Source organism: Equus asinus, chromosome 13 (assembly GCF_041296235.1).
Source record: "Equus asinus isolate D_3611 breed Donkey chromosome 13, EquAss-T2T_v2, whole genome shotgun sequence".
NCBI lineage: Eukaryota > Metazoa > Chordata > Mammalia > Perissodactyla > Equidae > Equus > Equus asinus.
The window spans coordinates 10,811,672-10,833,429 of NC_091802.1; the positions used below are offsets into that span (position 1 = coordinate 10,811,672).

At 38.6% G+C, this 21,758-nt stretch overlaps 1 protein-coding gene across 14 annotated transcripts in view; it reads left to right on the top strand.

The window, feature by feature from the left end:
* The window catches only part of MYH10 (myosin heavy chain 10), a 145,250-nt gene that overhangs the window by 47,616 nt on the left and 75,876 nt on the right, over positions 1 to 21,758 (top strand). For all 14 annotated transcript variants that reach the window (XM_014864117.3, XM_014864114.3, XM_014864113.3 and 11 more), the window contains 3 exons: positions 2,272 to 2,364; positions 16,681 to 16,744; positions 18,834 to 18,932. In XM_014864117.3, coding sequence (XP_014719603.3) covers positions 2,272 to 2,364; positions 16,681 to 16,744; positions 18,834 to 18,932 — 256 coding nt within the window. The remainder of the gene's footprint in view (positions 1 to 2,271; positions 2,365 to 16,680; positions 16,745 to 18,833; positions 18,933 to 21,758) is intronic.

Below are 21,758 nucleotides of genomic sequence, written 5' to 3' on the forward strand. Positions count from 1 at the left end.
ATGATTACACTTTCATTCAGCAGACATTCACAGAACATTATTTTGACCTGGTACTGACTGAGTTAAGTGCAGGGAGGGGATAGAGTCAGTTACTTTAAGCCAGGAGTCTTCTGAATAGAATCAGTACACCTCTCTCTCTCTCTCTCTCTCTCTCCCTCTCTCTCTCTCTCCCTCTGTCTCTCTCTCTCTCTCTCACTCACACACACACAGGAGAAAAGAGAAGAATCAATAAACTTGACCCAAAGAATCCTTGTAGCCATGTCTAGGGAATATTAAAATGGGGTATGCAATACTTGCTTTATCTCCAAGTTAGGAAAACATTTTAAAGGTAGATTATTATTTAAAGTAGTGTTATTATGATTTGGCAGCGTATAGTGTAATTTTAAGGGATCTGTATTCTGATTCCTTGATCTAACAGCCGATGTTTAATGTAAAGTTAATGCCCCAGTTATCAAAAGTCAGTATTTTTCTTACAGTTTCTACATTCTGATCACAGAGTGAATGAGGTAGAAAGGCTTCTAGAGCCCAAACAATTGTTGCAGAACCGATACACCAAGGCCTTTGCAAGATGTTGATCATAGGCACACTGATGGAAGTAAGCACTGACCTCAAGAGATATATCACAGAATGATAATTAACATTCTTAACGATGATTCTCAGTCATTAAAATTGGTTCAGGATACCATGTTTAAGAAATTTTGGTAGCATACTATATTTAGAAGATTTGCATCAGAAGTAGTCTGGTTTTTTGAAGTCAATAAACTAGAAGATTCACTGTATAGGGAGCATATTATCTAATGTCTGGAAAGTGAGTTGATCCTATGTAATGAAATTCATGTAGCTTGGGGTGCTTAACAGGGCTGGTTCCTGACTGGTTTCAGTGGAACACAGTTGTAGACTGTAGTTAAGACCTGTGAAAATCTGGATAATCCAGATAAGTGCTATAGAGTAGGTGTGCCTCAGGAACACTTCCCACCCTTTCAGCTGAGTGAAGGAGTCCAAACCGGGGTTAGATGCCGAGACCGTATGTGTGGCATATATTTGTTCCTCTTTTGGGATTTGATAATAGTGTACAATCTTGCACTGCATAACGACATTTCAGTCAATAATGGACCACATATGTAACAGTGGTCCCATAAGACTAGTACCATAGAGCCTATGTGTGTAGTAGGCTATACCATCTAGGTTTGGTAAGTATACTCTGTGATGTTTGCACAATGACAAAAACACCTAATGACACATGTCTCAGAATGTGTCCCTGTCGGTAAGAGACACGTGACTGTAATACATCACTTGGCAACTGGCGATTAAAAATCTTATGTGAGGTTCCCTATATTCCTTTTCTGCTTAGAGAATCACATTTGCTAGCAGTTTTTATTCCTTTCTTTATTTAGGTCTAGAATACTGTGGGTATTTTAAAATATAGGGGTAAGATTTTTGTTTGGAAAAAGCAGATTTATTTGAGTCATATGGTATAATTCTGAAATTACATTCCAGGAACACAGCATCACCTTCTATTACTTTTCATGGCCATAAATGGCATCATGCCTTCTCATATAGCTTTCTGTTGTGTTTTATGAAAGCACATGTTAATGTACTTACATCTTTTGTTTGTAAAATCTGTTTTATAGTCTAATTTGCATGTAAGTAAAGATACTGAGTAGAGCATACATTATACCAAATACTTGATACTTAACCTTTTAAATTTGAGCAAGAAGTCACTAGTATCACCATCTTTGTCATCTCTGAAAGTGGAGATGAAGACATTGCCCTGTCTACATCATTAGGGTACTATGTGAAACTCTTGGAAAAATGGCAAGTCTTATACCAGTACAGTGGTAATTATTAGAATTCACTACCTTAAATCTTTGGAACAAGGCAGAGTAGAAATAAACAGAGTATAAGTATTCATATGCTCTTAATATTGAGGTGTCATGCTAAATTTCATTTCATGAATGTCAGTTTATTTTTTTTTTCAAAATTCTCTGCCTGATTTATGTGCCCTGTCTTGAAATTTATCTTCTCTGTTCCATGTGACATGTTCTTCTCCTTGTGGACACTTCATAGATGCTAATTTTTTTCCTTTAGCAGAGCCTATTATGAACAAGAATAAAGCCAAAACGTTTGCTGGGTGGCAAACAAATGGAAGAATAAGGAAAAGAGGCAGTATTTTGTTTTGTCTTGTTTTTTCCCTGAGGACTGGGGTAAAGACAATAGATTATCATACATCTGATTTTATTTATGTGTGTGTATATGTGTAATGTCTTTTAGGGGGAACTTGAACGGCAGCTTTTGCAAGCAAATCCAATTCTGGAATCATTTGGAAATGCGAAGACTGTGAAAAATGATAACTCATCTCGTTTTGTAAGTTCAAAGTACCAGAAACTTTTAATTCCTCAGATTGCTAGTTAATTGTTTATTGTGATTAAGCAAATCGAGTACTTTTCTTCCTAGATTCTAGAGAGAAGCTAATAGATATAGTGTAGGACAGTACTGTCCAACAGAAATGTAATGCAAATCACATGTAATTTTTAAGTTTCTAGTAGCCACATTTTAAAAAGCAAAAAAAAAAAAAGAGAAGAAGATGTGAAAATAATTTAATCATATATTTATTATGTATAAGTATATAACTATATATTATTGTCTGGATACGTAATTATAGAACCTCTCTGAACTTACTTCTTCACCTTTGCTGGGGGATGATGTATAATACTTGTTACGAGGTTGGCGTGGGAACGAGATGCATGTTGAGCACTTGACACAGCACTGGCCATAGTGAATACTCAACAAATGAATTTGGGATTCAGTGTAGTAAATTGTACTTTTCATACCTTGCTGTTTCTGTGGGATATGGACTTCAGAATAATTTTTAACTACTATTACGTCTCTTTAAAAATTCTTCTCAGCTGTTCAACTATCTTAATTCATTGAAAGCTTTACCTTCTCCCTCAGTTTGACCAGCTCTAACAGTTTGCCTGTGAATATTATCCTAAGTGGTAGCCAGATCAAAATTACTTTAAGGACACTGCCTTCCCATTCCAGCTGCTCAGAATTGACACTTTAATGGCAAAACATCTCTAAACCCACATTTAGCAAAATGGGCTTTCCTTCAGTAACTCTTGCCCTGGATTATAGTCATTAGGATTCAGTAACCCTTTCCACAGTCAGATTGGACAGAGGTTCTTTAATTTCAGTTGTTTCTACTTAACATTGTTTGAGTTAATTCAATGTTTCTCCCCCTTCCTCCTATATTAGAAGTATTTGTAAAAGTTAAGAAGGCCAAAATAAAAGAGACTTCAATTCTAATGATTCCTTGATGGATAATTTTTGGGGATCTGGTATCATTGTGACATACTCGTTTACTCTGGGAATGTACCGTCATAGTCTTCATGGTAGTTTCTGGTGGCATGGTTTCTTTGGAAGCAACCAGATTTGGGATCCCAGAGGACCCAGTAAACACACAGGTGGCTGGATGACCCTCTGTTTGAGTGGGCTGGGCCTGCTACAGCAAACAGGGGCCCACAGACCGGGGGGCTTAAACAACAGACATTTATTTTCTCACAGTTGGAGGTTAGAAGTCTGAGATGAAGGTATTGGCAGAATATTGGTTTCTTCTGAGGCCTCTGTCCTTGGCTTGCAGACGGCCGTCTCCCTATGTCTTCACATGGTCTTCCCCCTGTGTGTGTTTGTGTTCTCTTCTTCTCTTCTTAAAGGACACTGGTCATATTGGTTTGGGGCCCTCCCTAGTGACCTCATTTTAACTTAATTACCTCTTTAAAGACCCTATCTCCAAATACAGTTGTGTTCTGAGGTCCCAGAGGTTAGGACTTCAATGTATGCATTGGAGCGGGGGGAACACAGTTCAGCCCATAACACCCATAGAGATAGTTTAAGTGCAAGAGGCTTTCCAAGTTCTGTGGGAAATAGGGATCTATTGGCTTGGAGCATTGTTTCTTCCTAGTATGATAAAATTAAGAGTCACTTAGTCTAAGTTTGTTTAGTAATTATTTTAGCTTTTTATCTACAAAGTGGGATAACAAATGTGCCTGTGTCAGTAGGAAGCTTGGCTGTGACTTTTGGATTTCTAAAAGATCTGGGGAGACTTAGCTTTGGTTATGGACTGTCTGTCATTCTGTGGATCGTCAGCATTGAGCCTGAGCCACAATTAAATCTTAAATTCTTCCTACTGGAAGCCCTATGTTTAGTGGCTGTATCATGGGATAGAAGACACAGTGAGCTACCAGCTTTGGTATGTGAATCCCTGTGAAGATTTTCAAGGACTTCTTAGTGGAAAATGTTTTATTTTACCACATAAATCAAGTTACCAGTCTGTTCTGATTTCCGCCCCCCCCCCCCCCCCCAAAACCACACTTTAAACTCAGGAGAAGCAGTTTTGTGCTCATTTGTCTCATTTTTGCCTGGAAAAGATAAATTGCTACTAACCAGTCATTTGTGTCCTTTGGTAAAGAATGTAGTGATTCTGTTACTAAGTGGTAAGAATTCATCTGCCTGCCAGGGTTTTTGTGTTTGGGACAGAAAGAAGTATAATTCTGCATTAGTTATCTATTGCTGTGTAACAAATTACTCTAAAACCTAGTGACTTAAAGCATTTATTATCGCAGAGTTCTGTGTGGTGGGTGGTTCTGGCTCAGGGTCTCTCATGAGGTTGTCGTTAAGATGTTGTTGGCTAGAGCTGCAGTCTTCTGAAGGCTTGATGAAGCTGGAAGATCTCCTTCCAAGCTTACCCAGGTAGCTGTTGGCAGGAGGCCTCAGTTCCTCACCTCAAAGTCTTCTCTGCAGGATGTTTGCTCATGACACGGCATCTGGTGTCCCCCAAAGCAAGTGATCCAAGAGAGAGCAAGACAGAAGCCACATAGTGGTTTTTTGGCCCCATCTCGGAAGTGACATACCATCCCTTTGGTGTACTGTGTTGGTCACACAGACCAACCCAGATACATGTGGGAAGAGACTACACGATGACATGAATACCAGAAGGTAGCTGTTATTGAGGCCATCTTGGAAGTTGGCCACCACAAATCATTAGAGAGATTTCCAGATTGACATACGTAGATTATAATCTGTAATTTTCATTACTCTGGATCAGTGTTCTCTATTGAGGGCCCCCCAGGAGACATGTGGTAGTGTCTGGAGACAGTTTTGATTGTGCAGCTGGGGGGATGGGTAGTAGTATACATCTGGCATCCAGTGGGTAGAGGCCAAGGATGCTGCAGAACATCCTATGATGTACAGAACAGGCCTCACAACAAAGAATTACCCACCCCAAAATGTCAGTTATGTCAAGGTTGAGAAACCCTGCTCTAGCTTGTTTCTTTAAATTATAGTCTAAATTAAGGTAATCTCTTTTTGAAATTTATTTGCAAAGTAGTTACTATACGTGAGTCTCCTTAATGCTTGTTATTTACACCTCCTATTCCAAAGGTTGACATAAATAATTCTGGTAGGAGCTTGTTTTACATTCTACTGGTAGGAGGAATTTCTTAGATTGTTTTTCAGCAAGATTGATTTTGGCACGAATACCCATCCAATCTAAATTCACAACAAAACCTGTTTCAGATGAGCTTCCACCTTCCAAAGTGCCTGTACAACTGTATAATAATCTTTAAGTATGCTCAGCATAATATATTAAAAGTTAGTCTTTTTAGAAAAAAGTTTTGATTAAGGCGATGTTCTTATTCGTGTGCAGTTGAGTTAACTATTAAGCACCTTTTCGTCGTCAGGCACTGTGCTGCTTACTTGTTATCTCCATCTGGATGTCTAACAAATTGCTCAAAGTTAACATATTCCAAATGGAACTTTCTCTTTTCTGTTCACAGTTTGTTCCTTTAAGTCTTATATCAGTAAATGGTGCCATCAGATCACGTAGTTGCTTAAGCTCAAAACAAAATATAAAAACAACGAAAACCCAGAAAAATAAAATACCTAGGAATCTTCCTCAATTCAGTCTCTTTTTCCTGGCCCATGGCTCAGCCAGGAGTGAGTCCTGTTGGTTACGCTTCCAGAATGTATTTCAAATCTGTCCACATTTCTCCTACTCCCTCTCCTAAACACCTAATCTAAAACCCCATCTGAGGAGGTTTCCTCTACTGTTCTCTATCGCCCTGTCCTGTGATTTCCCTCATAGTACTTTTCACAATCTGTAATTAATTCCTCTGCTTATTTATGCCCTCTCTCTCCTGCTAGAATGTAGGATCTCTGACAGTAGAGACCTAATCTATCTTGTTCTCTGGGTCCTACCTAGTTCTTGACACTCCGCCTTGCACATGTGTAAGTACGTAGCAGGTGTATTTATGGACTCCATTTAGTTAAAATGCGGTTGCCTGCTGAGTGCTGGGCACTCTTCTAGGCCCTGAGAATATATCAGTGGACACACCAGAGGCCCTAGCCTCATAGAGCTTGCCTTCATTTGGGTTGTAGCTTTAATATATTTCCAACCTCACACCATAGTGTACAGTTGAGCCCAGGAAGTGTGTTCCATATGGTGGACCCTCTGAGCGTATGCATGCCCCAGTTTTAGAAGCATGGGTAGGAGATATGTGGGAGGCGGTGGCTCCATGAACAGGCCAGGCCTTGGGTTGGGATTGGTGTTGTACATGATACTGTTCACTTTGTGTGTACAGTGAAGTTTCATGTAGTCATTATTTACAAACCACATGCTTGCAGTGAAAATATTTGAAACTATAAACTCCATAAGCTTTAGAATCCATTTGTTTCCATTTCTTTGATCTGATATAGAGGAGTAATTTCCTGAGAAGAGCTTTTCTTTCAAAGATGCTAGCGTATGGTTTGTATTAAAGGGGATTCTTTAGGAGAGCATTACCCTTATGAAAATAATCGTTCACAGTTAGTCCAGTTCTCTGTTTATGGAGAAGTCAAATGCATTCCAGATGGAGGAGATTGTGTAAAATGAATCTCTTGTAATGAAACTTTAAAAACAGGGCCTTCAATTTCAAAATGATTGTATCAGCAGATACATCTTCCCTCAGAAAGTTTTAGTAAGAATCACTTTTTATATTTGCTCAAATCCTTTTTTTTTCCTTTTTGCAAACTGGTTTAAGCCGATTGGGCAGTTCCCAGTTATTATGTACCTTTTGGTAGTGATTAGCCTCCAATGGTTAGAGCTCAGTAAAGGCTCCAGGTGTCCTCGCTGCCGCCTGGCTCCCAGGTTACAGTGAAAGCAAGTTAGAATTCTGCCCTCACATAGATGTATTAGCAAGCATGCCCTAAAAACGGTTTTTAAAGTAGACTGAATGTGGTCCCTGCTCTGTCTGTCTGAAGTTCTCTCACCTAACCTTTCCCCAAAGATTTACTGAGGCAGATGTGACAGCGTCAGAGACAGAATTTGATCCGCACCAGGCAACCAGCAGCTTGCAAATCAGTGGCTGCACACAGAACCATTTTAGAATTGAGCCTTAGGCAGCCTTCCCAAAACACTGCAGCCTCTGCGCTTTCTGGGGTCTTAATACCTTGTTCACACCAGAGTAGGGGTGTCTGTGTTTCCAATCAGTCTATGTCTCTTCATGCCACTCATTTTACCCCAGGAATTTCTAATATCCGTTATACTAATTAACGAGGCCACCTAGTTCACATGAAAACTCATTTTACTAATTAACAAGGCTTCTGGTGTAGTTGGAGATTAAGATATCTGAAGCATTTAAAATAGCCATCTCGGGGGCTGGCCTCGTGGTTAAGTTTGTGTGCTCTGCTTCAGCGGCCTGGGGTTCGCAGTTTCGGATCTCGGGCACAGACCTACACACCTATCATCAACCCATGCTGTGGTGGTATCCCACACACAAAACAGAGAAAGACTGGCCAGCAACAATCTTCCTCACTAAAAAAAAAAAAATTAAAAATGAATAAATAAAACAGCCATTGGGCCTTTGGATTAAATCCTATCTAATTACTTCTAGGATGGGTTTTCCCACTTCGGGCAAATAGCGGCCTCCAGAGTGGAGATTTTTAGTGGAATAAACTAACACACACACATAGCATACTGTCTATGCTTGGATGTTTTAAAGTAAGTGACAGATCTTGTAACAACTTTACCAAGTAGGAAGGGGAGAAATATTTTCAGAGCATGAATCAAACCTGCATTGCCCCTGGAGTAAGTCGCTAACAATCAATCTAGATTTACTTACTACAGATACTTTGTAACCACCCCAGGAAAAGTTCCAGAAAATCAATATTGATTCAGAAAGAACAAGAATCTTTAAATAAGGTAATTATCCTCTTATTTTCTTGTTAGTATCAAAATTTCCAGGTTTTCCTATTGCATCTTTTAAGTGAAATTCTTAATTTCTGTTTTACATAAGAGAGAGGACTCTAGCTGTCTTTGCCAGTCAGAACTCTTGTAGTAAGCGTCTCAGCTCTTAGATTGGTACACATCGTGTGTGTGACGTCAAGATGCATATTCTATAATTAATGCATAATAGTCTTATCCTATTTTTCTTTTTCTTTTTCTTTGTTTCATTGGTGAAATTCTGGTTGAATATTCTGAGTACCATAATCTGACCTATATGGAAATCAAACATAGAGAAGGCATTTCCACCATAAATCTCTTCACATAATGTTTAAAAGATTAGAGGACTCACGTAAAAGTGAACTCTTTACTTATCCATTTTAATCTAGATTTGTATTTTAATAAAAATGTTAATTCTGGAAGAGTATTTATTATATATGTGAGGAAAAAGCTTTTCAACTTAAAGATTTTATTCCCTCCCCTTCCCTGACCCCTAAGGCTGTCTAATACTGAAGTGACTTCATATCCCATGGTCTACTTCTTACCTAATTTGCCAGGGCGTCCAACTTTAAGTTATTGCTATTAGTACCATTGAGTCAGTTCCAACTCCTAGCAACCTGTGTCAAAGGGGAGCCCAGAGGGGAACAGCGGAGCGGAGCCCTGCCCAGTCTTTCTGCACCATCCTCTCACCTTCCACGTTACATCAGGCAGTGCTCCACTGCTGTTCACAGCGTTTTCATGGCCAATGTTTTGGACATGGGTGATCAGGTCCTTTCTCCTAGTCTGTCTTAGTCTGGAAGCTCCACTGAAACCTGTCCTCTGTGGGTGACCCTGCTGGTATTTGAAATACTGATGGCATAGCTTTCAGTATCACAGCCACACACAGCTGCCACAATGTGACAACTGAGGGAAGGTAGTGTGGTTCCCCGACTGGGAAATGAACCTGGTGTCAGTGAGAGTGCTGAATTTTAACCACAAGGCCACCAGGGCTGGCTCCAACATTAAGGGGAATACTTAAATCTTAGATTGTTCAGGGATATTCAGTAAAGTATTTCTTTTTGGTTCTGAAATTTCACTTTGTCATGTTGTTGTCAGAGTGTTTGTGTATATCTCATAAAAGAGCCGAATGTGAGTGTCGCTTAGCATAGAGGGTTGATAATTTTCAACTTTATAAGGTTTTTTGTTTTGTTAAAGTATTTCAAAACAGAATCAAGTTTAGAGCTCTGGCTTATAACCAAGAGTTATTAGTGACTACATGTGTTGTTTTCAGAGATGCTAGTTTCTTTTGGGTATGTATAGAGCAGCTGGGGTGGGAGGAGGGTTGGAGGGACACCCCAGTCCACTCTACCTCCTCCCCACACCGCAGGCTTCTACAGCCCGTCCCTTCCCTCATTCTGTCCCCTTATATTTCTCTCCCTGGCCGTTTTCATGTAGCCAAAAGACATTTCTCTGCCACTAGCCATAGTGGCTGGAGCAACTATGGACACTGGCTATGGAAAGGAAAGGGACCTGCTTTGGCTGGGGAACTGATGAGGAAATTAGATGTTGTATGTTGGTGGCTTTGCTTGTTTAGCCAAGTTAAGTGATCCCACGTCTAAACTATTTTGGGACATTGCTTTTTAGGTTACCTGTTTAGAAGGCCAAAGCCTTAGTTTTCTTCCATTTCTCCTTTGAATCTAACTTCCTTTCTTATTTTATACTTTCCCAGGAAGTAAGGCAAAAATAAATTCACTAAGTATAAAGTGAATAGTGTTACCTTTTAGATTTTAAAGTTATTAGAGTTCAAAGTTATCAGTATAATAACTTTGTCTTATTGCCCAAGAATTTTTTTTGTTTAATGAATTTTGAACTTGTAATTTAGGGTGGTAAAGAAAAGGAATAGGAAATAGTCTAAGAAGTTAAAATCTTAAACAGCACGTTAATATGTACATAATAAAGAAGTTAGGCATGTTGTTGAAAGCTGAAAGTTTGTATTACTGGATATAACAAACTTTTTAAAGTGAAATATTTTCTTCAGTAAGAATTAGATGATACCATATGATTTTGATATGAAGTTTGAGAAAGTACTTGCTTGAGCAGTTATGTTGGCAGTGTATTCTTTGCAGCTTTGAAGTGGTAACATTGTCTTTTGACTACTGTCTCTCTCTCTCTCTTTTTTTTTTTTTTGAGGAAGATTAACCCTGAGCTAACATCTGCCAATCCTCCTCTTTTTGCTGAGGAAGACTGGCCCTGAGCTAACATCCATGCCCATCTTCCTCTGCTTTATATGTGGGATACCTACCACGGCATGGCTTGCCAAGCAGTGCCATATTCGCACCCAGGATCCGAACTGGCGAACCCCAGGCCGCTGAAGCGGAACGTGCACACTTAACTGCTGCACCACTGGGCCGGCCCTGACTACTGTCTCTTAAAATAGCAATTTTTTATTAATTCAGTAAGGTTTTGTATAGGTAATGTGGCTACTAAAAATTCATAGAGAATTTTAACACTCAATATAAGACCAAGAACTGATTTTAGTTTTTGAGTTACTTTTTTGAGCAGTTTTACTTATGAGGACTGATAGTTTTTGAATTTTATTCTTTGTCAGGGATCTTCCAAAGAAGAAAGACATAATTGACTTGTTTTTAAAACAGAATAAAACTCATTCTCTCTTGTAATTACCATATGAATCCATTGGACCACCTTATAAATCTAAGATACATTCTGGGGTATTAGTGATCTTATTTTTTTTATATCTTAAAACATTTTGCTATTTCATCATCCTTGGAATTGATTCATCATTACTCATCAGTTATTCCCAATGATTTTTAAAAAGATTAAAATAATAAGAATAATGGAATTGCCTAGAAGGATGCTACCTACAATAGTGACTATTGTGCCATCCTTTGGTTTGCTTATTGTATTGTCCAAAGTATTGCTGATCTTTCAAGAAGGTATGAAAGAAGACTAGAGATAGCATCTTCATAGTCTACTTTTAGCTTTCAGTGAAAAGTCAGAAGTTTTCATTTTCTACCCATAATTGCAAAGAGAAGAAAATTGATAGAGGAAAGCATTTCACAAGTATTAGATGAATCAGAAGATGAATACAAAGAGACAGCTAGTGCTATAGACTAATGATGACAATGAAATCGATTCTATAAGTGAAGTCTCAGGTTGAGTCTTCAGATGATAGCCTAGAATTTTCTCAAACTCCATAACAGTATATTTCTTTCTTTTTTTTGTGTGTGAGGAAGATTGTCCCTGAGCTGACATCTGTGCCAATTTTCCTCTATTTTATGTGGGATGCTGCCACAGCATGGCTTGAGCAGTGCCAGGTCTGCGCCCAGGATCTGAACCTGCAAACCCCAGGTCGCCAAAGTGGAGCACACAAACTTAAATCCTGCACCACTGGGCCGCCCAGAACAATATATTTCTAATGACAGGCAGGAAATATGGCATTAGCATCCAGCTACTCATTCAATAGGAAGGACTTCCTTACTTAGTATTTTGCAACAAGAACCTGGACTGTCTGTTTTGATAAACGGACATGTGACAGTTTTCTTTCATCTTGTGTCATGTTTGTGTACAAAAATTTATCTGGTGTGGTTTCTTAATTGGACAAATGCTGAAGGCAGATGCATATACAAAAATTATTGGAAAGAAATAGATGATGTAGAAATGGAGAAATTCAATGTATTAACCATTCTAATTGGTGCTTGTAAACCTAAGAATGGAAATGATGCAGCAAAATAAGGTCTTTTTCTCTGTAACAAAATTATGAGCTGTCAAAGCTTTTAAATATTCTTCAAGAATCGCATTCTGGCAATGCAAGGGCAATAATAAGTGAGAACCTATTGGCAGAAGAGAATAAGGGTGCCTGTACTTGCTGCTTTGAATTGCTATTAGCCCAGAACATTGTATCTCTTGAAAATAATGGAGAGTCTTCCTTAGAGGTGGAAAGCAGACTGCAATGTATCAAGGACTACTACTCCTTGTAGTAGTTTTATTTTAAAAGAGCTTGAAAGTAAACAAGCATCGAACGTCCTTTTAAATTACCCTTTAGCTTGAAGCAAACTAATACACTTGGTAGATGCCTCAGCTCCAACAGCTCTGTTTCCGTGACGCCTTCCGCTGTTCCCACAGTGCCCCGCAGTCCTTTGGAAGTGCCCCCACCACGTTCTTCCTCAGCTGATTGAAGAGCACAGCCTCACGGTTCTACTTTAGTTTGAGGGCATTCGATTAGTATCTCTCACTACCATAATCATATTATTTACGTAAAATTGTTATTCATACAAAAGTAGTACTTACGTGATATCACGAGAGCCTGTCTCAAGAGGAGAGAAAATTTTTCTCTCATTTAAAAAAAAAAACATTCATACAAAAGTCTCCTCTCTGTAAAACAAAACCAGCCAAACAAGCAAACAAACTGTTGTTTTTATGTGACTCTTAATTAACAAATTCTCCATAAAATAAAAATGCTAAATGCCCACCACTGGCAGTCAGGCAGCCTCTGAGAGATGGATTTGCACTGTAGTCTCTGGTGGAATTTAAATTGCCTTGTTAAGTTTGGTGATAGAAGATCAGCTTTCAGGCTAAGGGCATCCAGGCGTTGGTGACTTACACCATCCTAATTTCCCAGGGACACTCCAGTTTCGTATATTCTGTTCTGTTGTCCACATACACTCAGTTATATCTGTTAGACCCATGTCCAGAGGGTTCTTGGTTTAGCCAGTGTTTTGATAATTCATTGTGTAGTGAGTAGCTTTTTATACATGACTGTTTCAGAGGTGGTAAGAGGCTATTTGTCACAAAATCCCTTTGCTTCTAACAGGAATCGTGCTCATCACCTCCCTCTTAAGCACTTTAGGGTTCAGTGGCACCTGAAGTGGAGTGCACATCTGTTGGTGTGTCAGACTAGCCGTGCATTTCCTGTGCAGAGCAAGCCTTTTAGATAACGTGAAATTGAGTATTTACATTTGGGTGGGGCAGAGTTAAAAGGACACTTTGGAAATGGTGAAGGAGAGAACCAAGAGGAGTGAGAAAGGAGCTGCTCATTGTGTACCTGAGGTAGAATTTATTCGTGTAAGCTGATCACAGGTTCTTCCTCCTCAAGCAGGAAATTAGTAATAGGAATTTTTCCCCCAAGTTCCTCATATGCATTCTCTCTTCACCTTATCTTCCTTAATATTGAGCAAAAAAATATGATAGATTATTGATTTTAGAAAATTATCCTCTCTTTTTCATTTTTGAAAATCAACATTGTTGAGATATAATTTACATACAATAAAATATAGTTTGAAAATTTCTGTGGTAGCATCCCAATGCTGACTACTCATTTTTTCTACTCATTTTTGTACACTGAAAAAATAACATTGGGAAGGTGAGAAGTGTCCTAAAGTAGTGGGTGAGAGAACGGGCAGGTTGGGCGGAGATGTAAGGAGAAGACTGTAAAGCAAGATTTTTCACTTTAGTGAGGAAGTCACATGTTTAATTTAATAAGTTTATGGTAAATATGAGGAATAGATGTTTAATTCTATTTTTTAAATTGGCATTTATAAGGAGTCCTAAGATATTTCCCATGGTTATTTTTTAAAATAGGTTTGAGTTATATTTTGCATACAGTAAACTTCACCCTTTTTAAGTGTGCAGTTTGATGGGTTTGTACAAATGTTTATGGTGGTGTAGTCAGCACCATGCTCCAGAGAGGGAATATTTCTATTACTCCAGAAAGTTTCCTTTGGCCTTTATGTAGTCAGTTCCCTCCTCCTGCCCCTAATCCCGACAACCACTGGTCTATTGTCTGTCCCTATAGTGTTGTTTTCTTTAGAGTGTCAAGTAGATGGAGTCATATAGTGTGTAGTGTTTTATGTCTAGCTTCTTTCACACAGCATAATGCTTTTTAGATCCATTCACGTTGTTTGGTGTATTCTTGGTTTGTTCCTTTTTATTGCTCAGTAGTATTCCATGTATGAATATACCACAGTTTCTTTATCCATCTACCACTTGATGGACATTTGGGTTATTTCGATTTGGGGGCTATTAAGAATAAAGTGGCTCTGAACATTCGTGTGCAAGTCTTTGTGTGGACACATGCTTTCATTTCTCTTGGGTAACTACCTAGGAGTGGAGTTGCTGGGTCATATGGTAATTTATATGTAACTTTATAAGAAACTGGCAAACCATTTTCCAAAGTGACTATACCATTTTACATTCTTCCTGGGGTTGTATAAGAGTTCTAGTTGTTCCGTATCCTTGCTGGTCTTTGTTAAAAATTTTAGCCATTCTAGTGGGTATGTAGTCTTATCTCATTGTGCCATTTTAATTTGTATTTCCCTAATCACTGTTGATATTGAGCATCTTTTTATATATATATATATATATTTTTTTTTTTTTTTAAAGATTGGCCCTGAACTAACACATCTGTTGCCTATCTTTTTTTTTTCCTTCTTCTCCCCAAAGCCCCCGAGTTAGATAGTTGTATATTCTAATTGTGGGTCCTTCTAGTTCTGCTATATGAGACGCCACCTCGGCATGGCCTGATGAGCAGTGCTAGGTTGGCGCCCAGGATCCAAACTGGCAAAACCCTGGGCTGCCAAAGCAGAGCGCGCAAACTTAACCAGTTGGCCACAGGGCCGGCCCCTCTTTTCATATATTTATTGACCATTTACATGTCTTTTTTGACGAAATATCTGTTTAAATCTCTCATCCAATTTTTTTATTGGGGTGTTTGTCTTGTTAATGAGGTCTAAGAGTGCTTTATATATTCTTGGAACAAGTCCTTTATCAGATATGTGTTTTGCAAATATTTTCTGCCAGTCTGTGCTTTCTCTTTTCATTTTCTTTTTTTTCTTTTTTTTTCTTTCTGCTTTTTCTCCCCAAATCCCCCCAGTACATAGTTGTATATTTTAGTTGTGGGTCCTGCTAGCTGCGGCACTTGGGACGCTGCCTCAACATAGCCTGATGAGCAGTGCCATGTCCTCGCCCAGGACCCGAACCAGCGAAACCCTGGGCTGCTGTAGCGGAGCGCGTGACCTTAACCACTTGGCAACGGGGCCGGTCCCTCTTTTCATTTTCTTTACAGTATCTTTTGAAGAACAGAAGTTTTAATTAATGAAATCTAGTTTATCAATTTTTTACTTTATGGTTCATGCTTTTTGCATTCTATCTAAGAAATCTTTGGCTAACTTAAGGTCATAGAGATTTTCTCCTGTTTTCTTTTAGAAGTTTTATAGTTTTAGCTCATACAATAGGCTTAGGTCTATGTTCTGTTTTGAGTTTACTTTTGTATATGGTGTGATGTAAAGGTCTAGTTTCTTTTCGTTTCATTTTGCATGTTTTTCAAGCACCATTTGTTGGAAAAGATTGGTCCTTTCCATGTTAAATTACCTTGGCAACTTTGTTAATGATGAATTCACCATATGTGGCAACTTTGTTAATGATGAATTCACTGTACGTGCGGGGTCTATTTCTGGACTCTATTCTTTTCCATTGATCTGTATCGCTATCCTTACACTGATTCCACACTGACTTAATAAATTTATAGCTTTTTGAAATAGAAAAGTGTGAGTCCTCGAGCTCTGGTCTTCTTTCTCAAAATTATTGTGATTTTTCCGGGTCCTTTTCATTTCCCTATGAATTTTAGAATCAGCTTGTCCGTTTCCACAAAGAAAGCCCCCCAGTCTCTTTGCTGTTCTCCTGGTGTCAGTCCTTGGCAGTCCTGGAGGAAGCCATTCTTGGTCATTGTTACGTTTCTTTGTTTTACAGAGTTTTTAGTTTGGTCTTTTGTATCTATATTTGTAAGTAAGATATTAGCTTTTATTTTGCTTTCCCTTTTTTATATCTCTACCAGTTTGGGTATTCAGCGTTATGATAACTTTATAAAAGAATTATGAAATAATCACTATTTTCTCTTTCCCTAAAACGGTTATGTAGTAACTCAATTAAATATTCCTTAGGAATTTGCAAAATGGTTTCATAAGACCAACTTATCATTTTTAAAGAAGAAATTACATTTCATTATTTTTGTGATTATGGTCTATTCAAGTTTTCTCTTGTTTTTTTCTTGATTGGATTTCTGTTTTCCTAGGAAATCGTCTATGTTATTCAGTTTTTCAAACCTATCATTATAGGACTGAATATAATGCTCCTTTAAAGCTATTAAAATCTCTCATATCTCAGATTATTTAGGAGAGCTTTTAAAAAGTTCTAAATGATTAGGGTTTCGTTTTTATTATGTTATAGCCCGAGAAGGTATCCGGTCCTATTGCTACTTTCTTGAAATTTGTTGAAGCTTTTTCTTTTTATTCGGAGCAATATCTAAAATCCATTTTTGTAACTAGTTCATGGATACTTGGCAGGGCGCATTAGCTTAGTGTTTTATTATAGTGTTTAAATCCTCTATGTCTTTATTTATTTTCAATTTTCTCTTTGTAATTTATTTTCAGGGCAAGTTTATTCGGATCAACTTTGATGTAACTGGCTATATCGTTGGGGCCAACATTGAAACATGTATCCTTTTTCATAATCGCATAATCCAAAATGAAGAATGATTTCATCTTCCTGCAGCCTCATGTCAGTGCTCTATGGTATCTCTCCCATTATCCAGATGATAAAACTTAAGCCCAGAGAGATGGTGACTTGTTCAGATACTTTCAACTACTGAATATTAACTCCAAAGTGGTGTTCTGTTGTTGTTTTTAACACCAAGTCATAACCTATTGACATGGCTGGGGAAATGGAGAGTCCTACGGAGGTGAAGATTGCCTACCTGTACGTCAACCCAGGAAATGGGTGTGTGCTGTAAGGACGTTTAAGTGAAAACTGTCATGTTGAACTGCTCTTCAGTTTTTGTTAGCCCGTTTTTTACCATTCACTTCTGATATTGGTGGGGTGAGCATGTACCCATTGAAACAAGCCTTCTAAAAGTACAGAGTTAAAGTAATTTCAGTTAGTGTTAAGCAGAATAAAACTAGAGAAAAAAGAAGTCAAATACATAGAATAGTCTTAAGAAGTGTTACATGCATAGAATGGCCTTAAGAAATGATAGGTATATAATTAATTTGATTAAGGAGATAATAAAATAGAAATGATCCTGAATAGGAAGGATACAATTGGCAATGCTCTGATTACTTGCTAGAATAATCTCCAGTGATAGAAATACATTGTTTCTATCCCTCAGGTGAGGGATAGATCAAAATTTTCCTGTTCATTCAGAACTGCATTCTGTGTTTCTAATTATACTCAGAGCCAGACAACACAAGAAGTGCTTAAAAATGGCAGGGGACTGGATGTAGAGTTTCTTCATATTGGTCTGTTACAGCATAATTCATATGAATGTGTTTTTCTCCAAATGTGGAGGATATGTTTGAGATAGTCCGATTTAAAATGGAGGCTATATGGCACAGAATTAATTCACTTTGGCGGCCCCAGGGAGGGTTTGCTGCAGAAGAGGCGATCATCTTCCACAGCAGTGAATCTGAGATTCTGTGAGAGCCCAGTGTGACTGTCGACCCAGAGACACAGCAGGAGCATCAAGGCACGGGGGACGGAGAACTCAAATAGGCCTGAGATCCGCACCCTGAGTACATGGGCGGATGTGCATTGCTCTGAAATGCAGGAGCTGATTGGAGGCCGGGCTGCTTGCTCTGTGGGAAGCGCAGGCGGGGTAGGTGGCAGCAGGGTCTAGGTACCGGCGGCAGCGGTTCTCCAGAGCAGGGAAGGAAAGGCCGGTGGTGAATCTGGTAGTAGCTATCTCAAGGCATTATTTGGAAATTTTGTGTGAAGTGATGAATGTAAGGTGGCTAGCAAGAGAAGGCGGCTTTCAAGAGAGGGAGGCCCTCATGGGTAGTACAGTGACTAAGCATGTACATTTTGGAGTCCAACCAAGTTTGGATTCCTAGCTTTGCCACTTATTACCCATACCATTTTGACTAATTCTTTGTGCGTTGGTTTCCTTATTTGTAAAATTGTAATAACAGTTCTGATAGTATAAGGCTTTTCCTGCCTTAAACAATGCTGCTTCATTTTTTATAGCTTCTTACAGTTCTTTGTATAGAGAGCTGTGTTCTTTGAATGTAAGCCAAATTAGGGGTAGGGTGAAGTGGAGTGGGGTGAGGGAAGCACTCTGATCTATTTTTTTTCTGAGGAAGATTAGCCCTGAGCTAACTAATGCCAATCCTCTTTTTGCTGAGGAAGACTGGCCCTGAGCTCACATCCGTGCCCATCTTCCTCTACTTTATATGTGTGACGCCTACCACAGCATGGCTTTTGCCAAGCGGTGTGCCGTGTCCGTACCCGGGGTCTGAACCAGCGAACCCCGGGCCACTGAGAAGCAGAACATGCAAACTTAACCGCTGGGCCACCAGGCCAGCCCCACACTCTGATCTTTAAGTTCCCTCCCAGTCTAGAGATTCTAGAAGATTAGTGAGAAACATAAATTGCATGTATTTTCTTTTTCCACTTACAAAGTTCAGTCATTTAGAATGGTTCATTGCAGGATAGTTGATATATATCAGAGACAGAAAACGGTTTATGAATTGTTTGTATAGACACTGCAAGAGGACCACCTTTTCAATTTAACCCTTAACCCTTTGCTCAGACCTTCTGGAAAAATCTCGTGCTGTGCGTCAAGCAAAAGATGAGCGTACTTTTCATATCTTCTACCAGTTGTTATCTGGAGCAGGAGAACATCTAAAGTGTAAGTTACAAAGATTTTTACTGTTTTATATTCATTTGAATATCTTTTTTAATATTAAATTTATTTTGAGAAACAGAGATAACAGTTTTGGGAAACAGTGGTTTTATACACACAAACCAAAATTCTAGCTGGTTAAATCGAGAAAATGAAAATGAACTTCTAAGCCATGGAATAAGGACTTTGTTTTTATTATTTATTTTATTTTATTTTGTTGAGGTCATAATAGTTTATAACATTGTGAAATTTCAGTTGTGCATTATTATTTGTCAGTCACCATATAAATGTGCCTCTTTACCCCTTATGCCCACCCCTCAACCCCCTTCCTCTCTGGTAACCACTAATCTGTTTTCATTGTCCATGTGTTAGTTTATCTTCCACATATGAGTGAAATCATATGGTGTTTATCTTTCTCTATCTAGCTTATTTCACCTGACATAACACCCTCAAGGTCCATCCATGTTGTTGTGAATGGGACAATTTTGCCTTTTTTATGCCTGAGTACTATTCCATTGTATATGTATACACCACATCTTTATCCATTCATCAGTCGATGGGCTCTTGGGTTGCTTCCACGTCTTGGCTATTGTGAATAATGCTGCAGTGAACATAGGGGTGCATAAGTCTCTTTGAATTATTGATTTCAAGTTCTTTGGATAAATACCCAGTAGTGGCATAGCTGGGTCATATGGTAGTTCTATTTTTAATTTTTTGAGAAATCTCCATACTGTTTTCCATAGTGGCTGCACCAGTTTGCATTCCCACCAGCAGTGTATAAGGGTTCCCTTTTCTCCACATCCTCTCCAACATTTGTTCTTTTTTGTCTTGGTGATTATAGCCATTGTAATGGATATAAGGTGATATCTCAGTGTAGTTTGATTTGCATTTCCCTGATGATTAGTGATGTTGAACATCTTTTCATGTCCCTATTGGCCATCTGTATATCTTCTTTTGAAAAATGCCTGTTCAGATCCTCTGCCCATTTTTTGATCAGATTGTTTGTTTTTTTGTTGTTGAGTTGTGTGAGTTGTTTATATATTTTGGAGATTAACCCCTTGTCAGATATATGATTTGCAAATATTTTCTCCTAGTTGGTGGGTTATCTTTTTGTTTTGTTGCTGATTTCCTTTGCCTTGCAGAAGCTCTGTAGTGTGATGAAGTCCTATTTGTTTATTTTTTCTTTTGCTTCCCTTGCCTTAGTAGACATGATATTCAAAAAGAACCTTCTAAGATGTCAAAGAGTGTACTGCCTATATATTCTTCTAGGAGTTTTATGTTTTCACGTCTTAGCTTCAAGTCTTTAATCCATTTTGAGTTAATTTTTGTGTATGGTGGAAGATAATGGTCTACTTTCATTCTCTTGCATGTGGCTGTCCAGTTTTCCCAACACCATTTACTGAAGAGACTTTGCTTTCTCCATTGTATGTTCTTGGCTCCTTTGTTGAAGATTAGCTGTCCATAGATATGTGGTTTTATTTCTCAGCTTTCAATTTTGTTCTGTTAATCTGTGTGTCTGTTTTTGTACCAGGACCATGCTGTTTTGATTACTATAGCTTTGTAGTATATTTTGCAGTCAGGAACTGTGATGCCTCCAGCTTTGTTCCTTTTTCTCAGGATTGCTTTGGCTATTCAGGGCCTTTCACTGCCCCATATGAATTTTAGGATTCTTTGTTCTCTTTTTGTGAAGAATCTCATTGGGATTCTGATTGGGATTGCATTGGATCTGTAGCTAGCTCTAGGTAGTATGGATATTTTAACTTGTTTATTCTTCCAATCCATGTGCATGGAATATCTTTCCATTTCTTTGTGTCATCACCGATTTCTTTCAGTAATATCTTATAAGTTTTCATTGTATAGGTCTTCCTCCATCTCCTTGCTTAAATTTATTCATAGATATTTTATTCTTTTTTTGTGATTGTAAATGGAATTGTATTCTTGAGTTCTCTTTCTGTTATTTCATTATTAGAGTATAGAAATGCCACGGATTTTTGTAAGTTGATTTTGTACCCTGTAACTTTGCTGTAGTTCTAATAGTTTTCCAATGGATTCTTTAGGGTTTTCTATATATAAAATCATGTCATCTGCAAACAGTGAGAGTTTCACTTCTTTATTGCCAATTTGGGTACCCTTTATTTCTTTTTCTTGCCTAATTGCTCTGGCCAAAACCTCCAGTACTATGTTGAATAAGAGTGTTGAGGGGCTGGCCCAGTGACTTAGCAATTAAGTGCACATGTTCTGCTTCAGTGGCCCGGGGTTCACCGGTTCAGATCCTGGGTGCAGACATGGCACCGCTTGTCAAGCCATGCTGTCGTAGATGTCCCACATATAAAGTAGAGGAAAATGGGCATGGATGTTAGCTCAGGGCCAGTCTTCCTCAGCAAAAAGAGGAGGATTGGCAGCAGATGTTAGCTTAGGGCTAATCTTCCTCAAAAAAAAAAGTGGTGAGAGTGGGCATCCTTGTCTTGTTCCTGTTCCTAGAGGGATGGCTTTCAGCTTTTCCCTGTTGAGTATGATGTGGGTTTGTCATGTAAGGCCTTCATTATATTGAGGTACTTTCCTTCTATACCCATTTTATTGAGAATTTTTATCATAAGCGATGTTGGAGCTTGTCAAATGCTTTCTCTGCATCTATTGAGATAATCATGTGGTTTTTATTCCTCATTTTGTTAATGTGGTGTGTATCACATTGATTAATTTGCGGATGTTGAACCATCCCTGCATCCCTGGTAGAAATCCCACTTGATCATGGTGTACGATCCTTTTAATGTACTGCTATATTCGGTTTGCCAATATTTTGTTGAGGATTTTTGCGTCTATGTTCATCAGCAA